The sequence below is a fragment of the Lipophrys pholis genome, assembly GCF_963383615.2.
Source record: "Lipophrys pholis genome assembly, chromosome: 21".
Classification (NCBI taxonomy): Eukaryota; Metazoa; Chordata; class Actinopteri; order Blenniiformes; family Blenniidae; genus Lipophrys; species Lipophrys pholis.
Window position 1 is genome coordinate 14,642,255 of NC_137649.1, and position 16,757 is coordinate 14,659,011.

Genomic DNA, 16,757 nt, shown 5'->3' on the forward strand with positions numbered 1-16,757 from the left:
TGACCCGAATGCCTCCTAGAAATTGGATGGGTTAAACGAGGAGGAATATTTTTTCCACAAGGATCAACGGGAATATATCAAAACATGAGAGTTTTGTGCCAATAGGATCAGTCTGCTCATTACAGCTGAAAAAAGGGAACACGTACCAAGTTCCATAACGAAATGACTCAAGCATTCATGTGTGCACGGTGGAGTGGAGGTAATCTGGTCCAAGTGGTTCAAATGCACATTAAATATCTATTCATAAATATGTATGAATACCCAACCAAGCCAGTTTTACTGTTAGGACCGCAAAGTAGAAGTGAAATGAGCTGAACCATGCAAAGAGATTGTGGACCGAGGGCACCACCTGGTGGATCCAACTGACCCCAGCAACCTAGAAACCCACACAAAACCTTCTATTTAGAACATGATGGTTACTTTTTAAGTCCCAGCAAAGAAGTAAATAAGCAAATACATGAAATAAACTCACACAGACAAGTCAATCAGGACAATTTGGGAACATTCAACAACCAACTTGACTTATGAGTTGTTTCACCTGCAGTTTGTACACGTAAAAAAGTTTCAGTGGCCAGGTTCACTGTTCACAGGCTGGTCTTTGGTATTTTTAACACTACGGTGAAACTGCTGAACCCAGACAGAGCAATCTTCTAATGCCAGGAACCTTGACTGGACCAAATGAGAGAAAAGAAACAGAGTTATCAAGACAAAAGGTAGTAGGACATAGTACAGCAAAGATCATTTTAATGGTCCCAAATATTCTGAACAACTAAGTGTACACTCATGTAAAAGGGGAAAAGAAAAAAAAAAGAGAGAAGATATGACAAAATTCCTCACATCTAGAATTCCACTCAATCTTTAATCAAGACAGGATTACAAATTCTCCAAAAAATCTGCAGTTTCAAAGGGCAAAAAGGGTAAAACTAGCTCGCCTACTGAGGTCTTTAAAAACCTGTTCAAGTGTGACTGAAAACGTCCTGAACATTTAAAGGCAGGTCTTTTTTTTTTGTTGTCATTTACAAAAAAACAGGAGAAAGATTTGAGACAATTCGAGAACAAAAAGAAAATAATGAAGAAACTGCTGGCTTTTTCTCTTCAGAGAAAGAACGACACTGATGACATCATCAAATAACAAGGACAGCTCTTTGCCACATGCTGCCTCCCATCTGGTCCTATATACTAACTTAAACAGGGACAGAAAGCAACAGAGAGAGAGAGAGAGAGAGAGAGAGAGAGAGGAGGGTGGGCAAGAGAGCGGAAGAGAAAAGAAGAAAGGAATAGGAAGGAAGTGGATTCTGAGGAGGGGTGGGTGTGTGAGTGGTGGTTCTGGGTCTGAATTGGCCGACCCACATGGGTCGTTGTGATGTCCTTCCCTGAGTGGGGGGGATGGGGGTGGGGGTTCGGGCAGTGGGTTATGGTCCGAGCTTGTGAGCTCTGTGGGATTTCAGTCTGCGTGTACATGTTTTAGTATGTGGTCTTTTCCTCCAGTTGCTGAATCACTATATTCCAACGCATCCGATATTCTCTGAGTCCGCTGGAGATCCTTCCCGTGAAATCTCCTCTCTCCCAACTGTCAGTCATCTGTTGCGCTGTCGCTCCCGGTCTGGATTGGCACTTGTATGAGTTGAGCTAGTCTGAGGAGGCTTTGCATCCATTCCCAGTCCACTCCTTGTTTTGGCCACCCGCTGACAGCGAGGGGTGGCTTTCATTCATCAAATTTGTTTTAAAGTTTGATCATTCCATTGTTAAGTCTCAGCACTGAAACTGAGCAGAGCACGAGCTGAGACAGCAGTGTTTCTTTTAGGAACTCAGTTTGGATTTCTTCGAGGGTGGCAAAGGGTCCTCTTTACTTTCCCCGTCTTCTTCCTCCTCATCCTCTTCGTCATCGTCATCAGGGTAATCCACCAAGCCCACTAAACCACCCTGGAGGAGAGAGACATGCTTCATGAGCCACGTTTCCATGATAGAAAAGTATTAACTCTCAGATACATTCTTATTCTCTAACTTATTTGTTTTATTTTTATTGGATAGGTTGTTTGACGTTCTTTCTCACTTGTTTGCCCTTAAATCAAATGCTTCTGTTAACCCCCCCCTAGAAAAGTGTGTAGTTTAAGAGCACACAGGTTGTGATTTTTCTGTAGCACAACACAGTGATTATGGGATTTGTGTGAAAACTAAAAGTGAGGCGAGAAGAACCAGAATGACAGCTGTTTTCATCTCATCATGGAAGGTTTGAACTGTGAGATCAGAGAAACACCTCCAGGCTCATAATGCTGACCTTTGTGGTGACAGTTGTGGTGGAAGGTGAGCTCCGTGCCCCCGAGCCCGGAGAACCCGGTGATCCTGGAGAACCCGGGTTTAGCGAGGCAGACGAAGGAGGACTGGAGAGACCGGTTTTAGTTGAACCGGAGAAAGAAAGCTTGAAGCTGGGATTCTGCCTGCCCGACAAGCTCGACTTCCCCAAGACTTCTTTGTCTTCAGCCGAGTCTTTCACTGAGGGGGGGGTGAAGAAAGAGAGGGAATGTAATCAAAAGGAAAGTCTTTAACATTTCAGTGGACGACGTTGTCCTCTGTACAAGACACATTAAGTAGAACTAGTATGTGAGACTGTCACAGTACTGCTTGTTTCAATTGTTTTAATTGTGTAAAACCACCAGTGTGTTTTTACTGAGATGGAGCCACATTAAACCACAAAGATTTCAATTTTAGAGTTTTTCTAAATTTGCATTATTTCCAGCCTGTGTATGCAGATGAACTATACAACAGGGACAGTTGATGATGCATGTGTCATTTCTCAAGCAACCATACGTACATTTCTTCCTCTCCATGAACTTGCTGATGGGCTCCATAAGGTCTTCCTCACTCTTCATCTTATCAGAGGGAGGAACCACTGCTTCGCCATCCTCAAGGTCTTCTTCATCTGTGTTGAACCACATCTCCTCTTCGTCCTCCAGCGTCCGAGCGTCTCGACGGAAGCGGTGATTCCTCAGGATGGAGCGCATGCTGCACAAGACGACACACAGAGCTCGATGAAGAACCAAACCACAAGATCCACACGAAACCCAAAGACGTATGATTTGATACTACTGCAAAGATGATACAAGTGAAATAGGCACCACTTAAGACAAAATTTTACTTTCATGTGACAAAATGGCCTTGTAAACCAATCTAATGTCATTTTGGATTATATAAAGCCCATCGTCAATCGTGGACATCCAACAGATATTTGATTCCAGTCACATCATAACAGTCTTATTCCAGATTTGATTAACAGCTGTGCAGTAATAAACAGTACTGCGTCCTTGGTTCTCTCACCTGTCCAGTTTGGGGTTGTCTTGCCTCTCGCGCTGCTGTTCATATCTGAGCTTCAGGCCTTTGAATGTCTGGACATAGTCCACATCCTCCAGGGACTTCCAGTAGTTCTCCACTATGTGAGCTGTGAGAGACTTCACATCCTCCTGGGAGCAATGGGAGGTACGAGTGGAGACGACAGATGGGAGAAAAAGGAGGGAGGGAAAAAGAATAGAAAGAGAAAAGGATGGGCAGGTTGGGACAGAGGCGAAGCGGGGGGAAAGGTGAAATGAGGGACAGCAAAGATAAGCAACAGAGAGAAACAAGGAGGGCAGATTACTAAAAACAAGTCCAATCAAACAGCAAAGACATGAGAGCAAGTGTGGACAAAACATTTTGCCACATAGAAACGTGTTTTGGAAGAGTATGGTAATACAACTCTTTCAACACAGTGAAGGTGGTTAATGTTAAACACAAGCATGAACTATGCACACTATAGAAATAAGACTGCCACATCCAAAGTTATAGCAACCCAGTAGTACTGCATGAATCAAGTACACCAAATATATTGTCTTTTTTCTCATTGATGCCTCACAAGCCAGTCAGTGATGGCTAAAAGACCACATGTGGCTCTCACTCTCATGCGATGGGTGGAAGGAGTGTCCGTACTCAGAGGGTTGGTGTGTCCCTGCTCTGTTGGCCATCCCAAATAAAAATCTTCAGAATATCTCTTAACAGAGATCAACCTCAATTCTATTTCAAACCCGTCGATTGCGATCGACAGGCCGATCTTTGGCAAGTTAAAAGTCGATCTCTGAACAACAGACAACGGGTGCGTGTGGCAGCAGCAGTGCAAGTGACTGCTCAGAGTTTCAACAACTAAAGAAACCTTCACCAACTTGTCTGTTGTGCTGTCGCGGTCAAGCCATGCACTGATATTTTCGGACAGCACGTAGCAACAATCCTACCTTCAATATCCTGATTTGCGCTGTGCATCACATGATAACATTCGGTGGTCAGGTGCGCACGGGGACGCGACCCCAGTTTTTATCCTGGAGCAGAGCTCCTCGACCTTTTCTGCACCACAGACTGGTTTAAGTAACAGAAGTTTTCGGCAGACTGTCAGGACGGTATAGGAAAAGGTCTTAATGAAGCTTAATGGAGTACGAAATAAAAACTGATGGAGTGAAGCACTGACAGAGGTGAAGTGTTTTTAAAAAATAAAACTCAATGCACGGTAAAGGAAACTTAAATGAGCATTTTCAAAATAAAACCCTTTACTCGCTTGTTGCAGCTCAGGACCAAATAATCTAAAGACCAGTACCAGTCCGCGGCCCGGATTTGTGCACTGTATTGTTAAATGCAGAAACTTATTTTCATCTCAATAAAAGTTTAAAAGAAATACCACACTGCTGTTAAATATGCTGTACATGTAGTAGAGATAGGAGACATTCTAGGAACAATATTGTATTACAAATATATTAAAGAAGTTTTTTATATTCACAATGTGTAAATTGTCATATTAGTCAAATAATGGGAAAATAATTGATAAAAAATAAATCATTGTTCAATTAATCGTTTGTCTGACATGAAAGATGATCTTGGCTTGTATAAGGTTGGTGACCACTGCTTTAAAGGATGTTGTGCAACCACCTTGTTTCCAATGAATCAGACTTTTCCAATCATTTGGCTCAATTATGGAGAGCGGGATGGTTTTAACCCTACTCACACAAGTCAAGGACACACCGGAATATTTTAATCTGTTGTTTAAATTTCACTAATTGATTATTTTACTGTTTTTGTTTTTTATTATGGAAATGTAAACCCAAATGTAAAGATTCAGTGTCCAACCCGACCAGAGTTGTGGAAAAATGACCAACGTGCCGGAGAGACACTTACCACACGGACGTATTCGAACATCTCAATAATGGCTGAATTCATGAGATTGTAGCGCGAGCCGTTATTAAGAAAGGCTTTGATGACGGGCTCAAAGAGGAAGTTCCTCATGATGTAGCGATTGTAGAATTCGTCCTTCAGTCCAATAATCCTCCGCATGAAGCGCAGGGCACCTGTGCATACAGAAGTAAACATTAATATTCAACAAAAATCTTATTTTGTTTGGTTAAAAATAGAATTTGAATTGCTTCATGGAGCATTGTCAGAGTTAACACAAGCATAAGATGAGATATATTCGACTCACATAGTGCCAGGAAGGCATGCTGGGAGGCAGTGAGCACCAGTACCCTCCTGAGAATATCTTTGTTGATGATGTAGTTTTTGATGTGATACGTGTGATGCTCAACACAAAATGTAAGCAGCTCCAAAATCAATGCCAGCAACTGAGACGTCTGGAAATCATCTTTGGGAGAGGAGGAGGATAGGAAACATTAAAAAGTGTTCAGTACGTTAAATATGGATGAACAACAGCAGTAGCACATGCACACATGCACACACATCTTCAGTACCTTTGCTAGGTTTTTCTTCTGTGGTGTTCGCCAGTAGTGGAGCTGACAGGACGTGCATACAGTGCTTGTAAAAGAAGCTCAGGAACTCAGTCTTTTCCGTTTTCTGGGGTGAAAAAGAAAAAGAAAAGGTTTTGCTGAGAGATTGCATTTAATCGTGTACTGCAACAAATGTCCTTCATGTTCCCAGAACTTAAAACCATCAGTGACGTTTGAGGCCGAACCTGATGAATTGGTATTTTTTAGTGATTCAAGTAAACAGCTGGTGGAAGAATGTTTTTTTTCCCAGATTTAACAAACATTTTTAATCTTCTCATATCACGCAAACATAATGAAGTGATGCTCACAGAGGCAGCCTTCAAACTCACATTTGCAGTAGCCAACATGTTCTCTGGATCCACGAGGGTCCGCAGCAGACCCATGAGCTGCACTGCTCCACCAAGCTCTGGGTCTGTGTCACAGATCATGTGCTCTATGATCAAGTTGATCAAGAGGATGTCCTGAAAGGCAAATATTCACGAGATTAGATCCAACAGTATGATGAATATACACATAAATCTCTTATTTTAGACTGTCCTGCTACAACATATACTCACGTCATCATTCTGCTGAGATTCCTGCATGACAAACTCTCGTACCATGGAGGGGTTGTACTCCACCAGATAGGAGAAGATATCAGTGGCTGCCCCTCGCACCTGAACATCATCCATTCCCTGTTTGAAAGACATTTTATTGTGATTTCTCAAAGTCCCTTTAAAGACAGTCAAACCAAAAAACCAAGGTGATGCAAACGTAATATTAAATCTACTCAAATCATATTTTGTCTTTCCCCATCAGTTAAAAACAGATGAACTATTTGATAATTCTCACAAAAATATTTATGACTAAAGCTAGAAACACGTCACATTTAATGAGAACATATCACCATATGACTATGTGTGGGTGAGTTAGCCACCATTAGAGAGTGTACTCTTATTTATTTTTCACAATAGACTGGATTTCACTGTTGGCAACAAAAAAGAAAAAATACAATTTACACAGTCCAATTCTGGCCAGAGACAGGGACATATGTTTTTTTTATGGAAAACAATGGCTATTTGGCTGTCTAATCTCTCCTCTTGTATCATATTAGCTCTAATTGGTTGTTTTCCACAGTTAAAATAAATACAGAAAATTTCCGATATATCTATGTGTCATAACAATATTCTAAAAGGGTTTTTTGTGTTGTAATTATAAATTACCGTTATATTTTCATGCACAACCTGGATAATATGTAAAAGAAAAAGTCTTTGTTTAAATCATACAATTGAATTGTTTATGGGTGGACATGAGAAACACTGCAGGTAAAAGCCTGTGTTTTTCAGGCCACAGAATCTCATTAGCACAGAAACAAAATACAAATACCTCTCAGTGTCTTGTATCTTTTCTGTATCTATAGAGCAGACGGCTAGATCATCACCCTGACAGAATCCACGTAACAGATATCCGCTGTGACAACGCCAGTTCTGAATGTACACATTAAGCAGTTTCCTGATTGGGCCAATACTTGACCTTCATGACAAATTATAAAATTATATCATTAGTTGCTCTTGTTCAAAAGTATCTGGCAAGACTTGGGAGGAGAGTAAGCTACAGTATGCTGAAAGCACACGATACTACATGGTTTACTTCATGACATGCTGCTGCAGCAGTACGCCTCTTGTGTGTCCTTCAGTTCTGCACATGTATTTAAAATGTAAAGCTTCACTGCTTAACCAATGCAAGTTGTTTGAAGTTTAATTTGTTCATGTGGCGATTCTGTCTTTGCACAAATGCAAAGCCAAAAAATGTTGACCTCGTATTAAAACATTACATCCTGCTATTCTAAAAACAACCAAACAGATGAATAGATGAACAAAGTAATAAAATTGTGTCTTAAATCACAGCACATTTGTATTATAAGTGTCACTCTGCTTCCTCAACAAGGTGTTCTTGTCGTGTGTAAAATGCTTGAAAACCAAACAGTGTTGCTCAGCTTGGTAATGACAACATAAACTGATAACACTCTGTTGGTTTATGTGCATGTCTCTGAAAACAATTTTAATTTGTCAGCAAACAGAAGGAACATTTCAGTCTTTCTGCCATAATCAAAGCAACTGAAATCCAAAGCCAATGTTTTCTGTGTCAGAGCAAACACTGACACCATCAACTCAGTTCTGGAGCTCGACAATGTCCCTGCACTCACCAGTATGACCTCCAGTGCAGGTAGAATGCCCATGTTTGACAATGTCTTGAAGAAGGCGTCTCTGTTTTGAGGTTGTAACGTTTGTGAGAATGCACAGAATTCTTTAAGGAAGTTAACCTGTAATACACAAACACACAACTCCATAAGACAAGTGAAGCAACCCAGAATGAAGAATTTGAGACAATTTCTGAATGAATTGCAACGTACCAGTTCATGCCTTTTGTCATCCTCTGTCGCCTCGTCTGTTAACTGTGCAAAGAGGTCGGTCAGGAACTTCTCATCATCCTGACATCGAAAGGGGAAGGTGAAATACAAAGAGATGGGTGTGACTTAAACCAGTAGATTAGGTCAGCATGGGCCCTCACAATTTCAACTGTACGTCCATTGAGTTTGTTAAAGCTGAAAAGAAGGTGCACTGGAAACAAAAAACGCTGTCCAGTACAATAAGATTATTACACCACACAAACACCTCTCTAGACTCAATCTAGAACCAGAAGTCAAAAAGAAAACATTTTCCACTCAGTTTAAAGGAGTCTCTGATCAACACATGACAAAAAACTTCCTTTGAGTTCAATGCCAGGATACCCAGTATCAGTGATATCATGGTTAAATAAATAATGTAAAGAAAACTATGCGAGTATTTGAATGTGAAATGTTGAATCAGGAGAAAAAAAAAAGGTTTAAATCAGTATAAATCATGGTGTCACAATACAGTCTACCAGAGTCAACAGTGTGGCTGTTTCAGTTTGCCCCGAGCGCAGTGCAGCTGATTTACACAACACTTCTCCATCTCTATGGAGACGGCCATACATAAACTCTGCTGAGTTGACACAGCACCAAAACACAAAGGTCACATGATCATAAACTACTAACAGACAAGATAAAAGGGCAGTCAAACAAACAATATAACCAGTGCAGATGCCTCACAATTCATTCACTGAATGAAAATATATTCTTATATGTATGGTTTTATTCAGGACACGTATGTGCATCCTAAATTAGACGGGAGTATGTGTGTAAAAAGCGTACAACAATGTGATCATGTCTGCAGATCTTACCTGTAGCATGCCCACAATCTCCACCTTGTTGAAAAAGATGAAGGAGTGCAGGGTGGACAGCATGTTCTCCTCGAAAACAGAGGGTGTGGGCAGCACCATATCCTGAATATACTGCACCCGATACGTCTGGTGGATTTTCTGACGCAGTTCAGGATCAGAAATGGGGATCACCTCCTTAAAGCGTGCTGTCTTAGTGAGAAACTCCCGATGCCGCCGCGGCTGCGGGAGTGCCGGATCAAACTCCAGACAACCGATGATGTCCATAATGCATTCATCAGAGAACATAACCTCAAACAGTGCAGTACGATTCAGCAGGAAGATGCCTTTAATTATTTCGTAAAGGTGGTGCAGTCCCTCTCTGTTCTCCAAATCCTCACAGACACGAAACAGTTCCAGGAGCTTGCGAATGTAGCCTTCATTCTCCACTGCCAGTGCAAGTTTCTCACGACGCAGCGGCGATGGGAGTGAAGAGGCCACCAGCTCTGCCAGATCCTCCAAGCGATTCAGTTCACATGGCGGTAACTCCAGACCAGGTGATGACATGTCATCAAAGCGCTCCTCCTCAGACTCATCCACGACATCCTGAGTGATGTCCACTGAAGGGTCTTTTCCCTGCACCTGAACAATAACAGCAATGCACAACAGATCAGCATAAAAACATTGGATAATAAACACATGCACAGTTTGAGCAGACAAACACACACCCACACAAAAAGAACAAGTAGTCTTACCTGGCATATTTTTTCCCAGATTTCATCACAACCAGCCTTCTCCTGGAAACTGAGCGCCAGATCGTAGTTTTCAGCCTCTGACCAGACTATCAACGTATCCTTTATGTAAGATAAACAATGGATATTTAGAAGCAGTGCACAATAGAAAGGAAATCCTTTCTTCTACCCAAGCATACTATGGCACACTATAAACAGACCTGTTGTTTCTGGTAGGCGGTGTTTGGGTTGATTTTGGACTCGAGCAGTAGGGAACCTGTCAGGTTGAAAAATAACCCAATTCAGTCAGGTCAAAATACTGCAACAATATGAACATACTTATAAGTTGTCGGTAAAGCTGTGGATGCATTTGAGATGATCTTATTCATGTCATGCAAACACAATATATCCTGCTAACCAATATGGTTGTCAATAACATGCAAGCATGACTGGATTACTGGTGTGGGCCTTTGTTCACTCACCATCGCTCTCGGCTCGAACCAGTAGAGACGTGCCTTTTAGGCGCTCCACGTAGCCTGAGGAGACGTGCCCTGTCCCACGGTCATCCCACTGTCTGTCCTCATTGAGGGTATAGACCTTGACACGTCGACGAGTGTCCGTCATCCTGGCAGGTGCTTCCAACCAGTTTCCCCCTCCTGGACCTTGTGCGCCTGCCTCACCCCGTAACGCTACAGCTCCAATTTATACCTGCTCACTAGTACAATGTTATATTGACTTAACTTTTATAAGATGAGGGGGGGGGGGGGGGGTTACATCTGGGGATAACAACTCTTTGAAATCAGCTTAAAAGCGGAACCACTAAAGCACCCAGTAGGATGTCCCAGATGGATCCAGCAGTTTATTTACGAGCTGCCTCGACACTTAACTGGACGGCAATGTAAGCAAACCGCCACGCAGAATTCGCGTACAGCCCATTGTGGCGAGCTAAAGCTAGCCTAATTTACAGAGCGGAGAAGGCGACAGAACAAGAGCTGACAGACATCGCAAAGTCGCCGCGCACAACCGACGGAGGACGACAAAGAATAAGCCCGAATGTTGGGAGCATTCGCCCGGTTTAACAGACTCTCGGCTTGCTAGTACAGTTTGTACGTTAGCCAACGTTCAAACCCAACGAGTCAACCAGCTAGCTGCCCGCTAACTGTCCAACCTTCGCATATCTAAACGTTCGCTATATTCCGAGGCAAATTTACGAGCGTGGCGCACCGATAACATTATTCCACACTTGCGAACGACAGACGACGTTTTAAGCCCTGAAATATTGTTGCTATTATCTTTAAATAATACGCTAGCTAGCTTTAGCTGCTATTTCTTCCCCAAGTGTTCCGCCATGTTCTGGCTCGGGGCCGCGGAGAGACCACTCTCCCCTTAGTCTTATTCATGCATCCCCAGAACAATGCAAACCCACAAACTGGAGTCGTGTGTTTACTTCGAGGCTACCGTTCACAGTATACTGCTATTCGCCATTCATTCTCGACGTCTTGCTCAGATAACTGCTAAGTTCCCCCCGTGAGTATTCAGCCATCTTGGGTCCCTTCAGAGTCAGTACGGGGTTTCCAGCACAGCAACAACAGGGCAGCCCGCCACATTTAAAGAGACAGTAACACAGTTACAGACCGGAGGAGCGGTTTGCTGCACAATGAAGAGGAACAATACTACGTACTCCTGCCACTGTTATAACTCAAAAACAATATGGCATAAGTACTTATATGGAATACAGTTGCGCCCTCTACAGTTATGTCCACGTGGTAACGGGTGATATGGGGGTTAGCAGGCTTGAATCCCACAGCTGACAGGTTACAATGGTAACCCTTGACCTCCATCAGGTTAAATACAGATGACTTTCCCTAATATAATCAAGTATGCTTCATTTACTCAATACTCTACCTTTGCTTCGTTGTAACACTGACATTTCATGCGATTGTAACCTATTATACCCGTTTTAAACTATTTAATGTCACCCAAGAGTTCTTTAATAAAATTCGAAAACATCCCTATATATATCACATAGATGCTTAGTATGCACTTCACACTATATATGTACGTATTTCCCAGTTACCAATTTAATGACGGCTCTGTTCATTCAGACCCATCCTGCATGAAGTCTCTCAGATGACTGAACACGTCTTGCACAAAACACATTCATGTACTGCTTTTGCAAATCAAATCTTATTTCATGCAAGCAACACATAGAAACCGACTTTACCGGGTGTACAGTAATGCTTTAAAAACTTACATAAAACTACTGACTGTATGATTAATTCTTTTTTATCCAAAATGTTTCTCATGAAATCAGGAGTGGAGAGTAGTCAGAAAACAATACTTTATTGTGTTATCAAAGAAAACAGATTGAACTTGGGAGAAATTTAAAACAATCAATACACATCATGAAAGGCAGGCAAAATGAAAAATATTAATAAACGAAAAGGGGAAATAAAACTTTTTAGGATGACTTTAAGGGCCGAATGGTGGAGCAGTGGTTGGCACTCTCGCTGTCCACGGTGTACCCTCGGCTCCTGCACTTCGCATACAACTAAACAGGACAAAGCAGTATCGAAGATGACGGCTGGGGATTACTTAAAAAAAAAAAAAAAAAGAAAGAAAAATTGGAACATCAGTCTACCCACAGTCACATTCAACAAACACCAGCTGCACCCAAAAGGTCAATTGTCAGGAAAAGTACTTTTTAATAGATATATAAAAAGACATCACACAACTTTTAGAGAACCTGAAAACTAACCAACAAAAAGACTGGAGGACTTCTCTAAGCAGTGATCTCAAACACTCAGTCATTCTTTATAGCTATTTGCCCTCTTCTCGCTCTACCGTAACAAATTGCAAACCCTCCTTGTCATTTCTTACTTCACCAAATTTTCAAAACCCCTGCTTTCCCCAAAGACATGAAAAAAAAAAATGAAAACTCTCCCACATGTTGTCTGCAACATAAACTCTCCCGACCTGTATGTTGCAGGACAACCTGTCACCAGTCTTTAGGACTTGGAGGCTTGCTGAGCCTGACGTCGCAACAACACATATATTTTCTCCTTAATCCAGTCTTTGTTGTATGGTTGGTATGTTTGAGTGTCAGATCTGTACCTGCATGAGAAAGAAAAATGTGGCTTTAATGAAAAAGTTCAAAGCATACAACTTTGCAGTACACGGAGGCAAGACTTACACGAGACAGCTCAGATCTGCCAGGTCGTCGATGAAGTCAAACAGCTGACTGATGTCATAAGTGATGGATGGACTGTTTGGATTCATCCTCTTTAAATGCTCTTCGTACATCTTGCAGACCCCTGGAAGAGAGGTTTACAACATGATGACTTAAAAGCATCACCCTTATTGTTATTTTTTTTTTAAACAGCTAAAATGCTACACAGAATACAGTAGAACCTCAGAGGAGCGGAGACGTCACTGTGCACAGACACATATTTACCTGTTAACACACCTTAATGAGAGGAAAACGGACAGGTTTTCCTGGCAAATTTCAAGCTGAGCAAACGCTGAAACGGCCAAAATACTTGGGCTGGACCTGATTATTGGAATATTCAGACGTCGTGGTGGTGTCAGGAGATTAGTTTTGGGATCTGAATATCCGCCGACTCCCAGCAGCACGGTGGTGCGCTGCTTTCTGCATTGCATGTCCGCAGACTGTGCGCGAGCGATACATGATTGTATCCATACACCACTCTGGGCTCACTTCCGTGTGCGTTCCGTAACGTAACAATCCCGAAACTATCTCCACTTCTGCTGCCCGGCGTTCTCCACCTTTCCTCAAGTAGTTTATGTTTCACTTCAGCAGTTCAGAGCCGTCCGGCTCTTTATTTGCTTTTAAACTGTGATTATTCAGAGGGAGAAGGAGGATCTCCTCACACAAGCGCCCAGTAGGCTCTGGCGCATGCACAGTCGGCGAGCACAGGTCGCGCAGTCACAAAATTTGGACTGCGCGGTCGACCGCACAGGGGCGGGGCCCGCAAGAGGCTCCAATCTGGTCCCACAAACCCACCAAGCAATCTGTTTATATAGGATTTATACAAGTTTGTTTTTGTTTTTTTACATTTCATTGTATTTTGCACCAGAATGTTTCATTAAAACTTACTTTATGTTGACATTGTAATCATTTTGCCAACTGTTTGATCTTGCATTACATACACTGTGACCACAACAAAAAAACTTTCAAGTGTCTATTTAAAGGTTATTATAGGAATATTTTACCAGTCTGGTCCACTCAAGATAAAACTGGACTGTATGAGGTCCCTGAAGTAAATTAAATCTTATTTAATAATTATTTTGTATACATCTTATATACATGTATATATATATATTTTTTTTTTTTTATTTTTTTTTTTATACATCTTTGTATTGGTTCAGATATGTGCTTTTAAAAAACCATAACATATTTGGTGTTTGGTTCGTTCAACATCAACTGGTCCTACAATTTGTCCTTGTGACCCTTTCCTCCGAAGAGAGGACACCTGTCTTCGGGGGACATTTACCTTTGGATTTTAGGGGGTCCCTACATCAGAGGTTTTTACTGTATATAAATCTAATTTATATTGCACAACAGTAAAACAATCAATCCAAAGGACAGCAAAGTCAACAACAATTTTGATGAATGGTAATCACTAAAGAGAACAGACAAGCGGACAAATATCTTTTAACACATATAAAGTGAAATTAAGAGGGAAAGGATATTGAAGCACATCAGACTGGCATGTTATTAAAATGCATTTGCAATGGAATATACAATATTTGATTTATAGTAATAAAAACTGGTGCCAATATAAAATTTATAAGAACATTAAAAAGTTGCCCCAGATGCAACCTTTACCGCCTATGATAAAATGTTTATTTGAGAAGTGTTGAGGGTATAAACCATGTCTTTTTGTCTTCATTTGAAGATTCTCTAAATTGTTGTTGTTGACTTTCTCCAAAAGTCTTCCATAAACAACTTCACTGAAATTTTTGTTGTTTTTTTAACAATCATAACTGATGCATTCACACTTTCTCCACTCAGAGTTAAGAGTAAAACACATTCCGTTTGTGAAAAAGTAAATTTTAGATAAACATGGGTAGTTTTCTGTGTCTTTTTGGGTGTTAATCTAGAAAATGAGCATCGTTACTCCTTGAAATGCATGTGCATCATGACTTAATGTGGTTTTATACAATTGAATAAAATTGAATGAATGAAATATATCCATATTTGTAGAGACTCACCTTCCATACATTCATTCACCGACTCGTAGTCAGCGTATGTGCGGCCCTCGGGTCTCTTTGTTGGCTGGACAAGCAAAATTGTGTGCGACTGCAACGTGATCGACAATGTTTAGTACACACAATAATGTCTTCTTTTAATAATTGAATCAAATAAAACAACAGAGCGACATGGACGGTGCAATTTCTTCAAACGGCAACTGATGCAAACAAACAGTTGTAACCCAGAAGAAAAAAAAAAAACCTCCACACCGCGACAACGTCAAACTATTAATCCTCGTGAGTTACTACTTCTTATAAATATAAAGTGCGAACAGACACATATTTTGCACAAACAACGAACGCCTTTATAATAAAAAGTGTATAAAATACGTATTTAGCAGGAGGCGTAAATGCTAACGAAGCAGCCGTGTTAGCTTAGCAATCGATTAATGCAAGTTAGCGAAGCTAATATTGTTTAATATCTCACTTTACGGAAAAACAAAACACGTTTACCATGTTTGGGATCGCCGTAGACTGCTTGAAAGTATTTTGTAATGCAAAATGTACAAAGATTTTCCCGTTTCACTCGTCTTGGAGAATCGTGCGATGAGAGTGCTGGACCGAGAGCGTTCAGAGGAAGTGGAAACACGTCACTTCCGGGTGTTCCGTGCCCCTTCTTCTTCGGCTTCTTATCCTTCTTCGCTGCATTTTAACGGGGGTTGGCAACCATTAAATGGAGCATTACCGTCCCCTGTTGTTCAGGAGTGTAACCAGAGCGTAATAACTATATCATATTTATTAACCCCGTGTGTATGAGGAATGTGATCAGACGTTTTGAACAGTGGACAACACTATTAATTGTAAATTGGTGAACTCCTTCCTTTCTCTATTAAGCTTCCAGAACTGCCATTTCCTCATCAAACCTCGGACAATTAAATGACACATGTACAACGGTCTCTTCAGTACGACATTGTTCACATAACCCTGTGTCGTGTTTGCCCTATTGAGTGTAGTGGACTGTTTAAATTTCTGTGCCCCAACATGATTCTATTACAGACTGTTTGTTCTTTCCCAGACTTTCCTAATTTAGGAACTGGTGATTGTACAGTATTCATTAAATTAGATAAAAACCTTCCCCGCGTTTCTGCTCTACATCTGCCCTGCCACTCTTCCATGATCTTAATCCATATTAGAGATGTCCCCTCGTTTTTCTGCGGACTGCCTGTCTGGATCTTTAGATCCATCCGTATAAATTTTTATACATTCAGAATATAACGCGTCAACACGTGCTGAAATTGCTGCCAACAGGTCAACTTTATTGTCTGCATTCTGTTTTTAACGTGCCGCAGATCTCTTCCTCTCTTCCACAACGTTCCATTATCTGCAAAGAGGGACCTTACAATATCTGGATGAACTCTGGAAAAAACATCATTGATCATGAAGGAGAACATTAAAGGACTGATAACACTTCCTTGCAGTGTGCCATTTTAAACCTCAAAACAACTGGATAACATACTGCCCACTTAAAATTAAAATTAAAAGCCCCTCCCTCCACGTCATGTCATAAGCCTTTTCTACGCCAAAAAACACTGCCAGTACGACCTCTCTATTTTTCTGAGCTTTTTTAATTTCATTTTCTAAGCACACTACTGAGTCCATGGTTCCTGTTCCAGTTCCCGTTGTCGTGTTGGATTTGTAATCCTCCCGTTAATTATAAAGAACAACAATTAAATTGATACAAATGACTGTGCAAAAGTTATGGATGTTGTGCTTTGCAAGTTAATGAGACAAAAAATATATT

At 41.2% G+C, this 16,757-nt stretch overlaps 2 protein-coding genes across 5 annotated transcripts; both read right to left on the minus strand.

Moving 5' to 3' along the window:
- Positions 1-404: 404 nt before the first annotated feature.
- smek1 (SMEK homolog 1, suppressor of mek1 (Dictyostelium)) lies at positions 405-11,309 on the minus strand. 4 transcript variants are annotated; one of them, XM_080491352.1, is made up of 15 exons: positions 10,225-11,309; positions 9,964-10,019; positions 9,767-9,865; positions 9,036-9,653; positions 8,185-8,262; positions 7,978-8,094; positions 6,350-6,466; positions 6,122-6,253; positions 5,757-5,859; positions 5,492-5,650; positions 5,191-5,360; positions 3,316-3,455; positions 2,813-3,003; positions 2,279-2,493; positions 405-1,923 (listed from the first exon to the last, which is right to left on the minus strand). In XM_080491352.1, the coding sequence occupies exons 1-15, from the start codon at positions 10,364-10,366 to the stop codon at positions 1,801-1,803; spliced, it is 2,460 nt and encodes an 819-aa protein (XP_080347478.1). In that variant the 5' UTR covers positions 10,367-11,309; the 3' UTR covers positions 405-1,800. The 4 variants fall into 4 exon arrangements, with proteins under 4 accessions (XP_080347478.1, XP_080347477.1, XP_080347476.1 ...); XM_080491351.1 differs by having other exon boundaries at positions 3,316-3,458; XM_080491350.1 differs by having other exon boundaries at positions 6,101-6,253.
- Positions 11,310-12,060: 751 nt separating this feature from the next.
- On the minus strand, positions 12,061-15,657 carry erh (ERH mRNA splicing and mitosis factor). Its single transcript, XM_080491355.1, has 4 exons — positions 15,470-15,657; positions 14,978-15,065; positions 12,936-13,056; positions 12,061-12,856 (listed from the first exon to the last, which is right to left on the minus strand). The coding sequence occupies exons 1-4, from the start codon at positions 15,470-15,472 to the stop codon at positions 12,751-12,753; spliced, it is 318 nt and encodes a 105-aa protein (XP_080347481.1). The 5' UTR covers positions 15,473-15,657; the 3' UTR covers positions 12,061-12,750.
- Between the last annotated feature and the right edge of the window lie 1,100 nt (positions 15,658-16,757).

What these genes read in the sequence shown, in the direction of transcription:
- erh (XM_080491355.1), bottom strand. An exon ending in GGTGAATGAATGTATGGAAG is followed by an intron (nt 13,057 to 14,977) that starts GTGAGTCTCTAC and finishes CCTCTCTTCCAG; the next exon opens with GGGTCTGCAAGATGTACGAA. An exon ending in GCAGATCTGAGCTGTCTCGT is followed by an intron (nt 12,857 to 12,935) that starts GTAAGTCTTGCC and finishes TTTCTCATGCAG; the next exon opens with GTACAGATCTGACACTCAAA.
- smek1 (XM_080491349.1), bottom strand. Translation starts at nt 10,366, where the DNA reads ATGACGGACACTCGTCGACGTGTCAAGGTCTATACCCTCAATGAGGAC. An exon ending in GGTTCGAGCCGAGAGCGATG is followed by an intron (nt 10,020 to 10,224) that starts GTGAGTGAACAA and finishes TCAACCTGACAG; the next exon opens with GTTCCCTACTGCTCGAGTCC. An exon ending in AATCTCAGCAGAATGATGAC is followed by an intron (nt 6,254 to 6,349) that starts GTGAGTATATGT and finishes TTTGCCTTTCAG; the next exon opens with GACATCCTCTTGATCAACTT.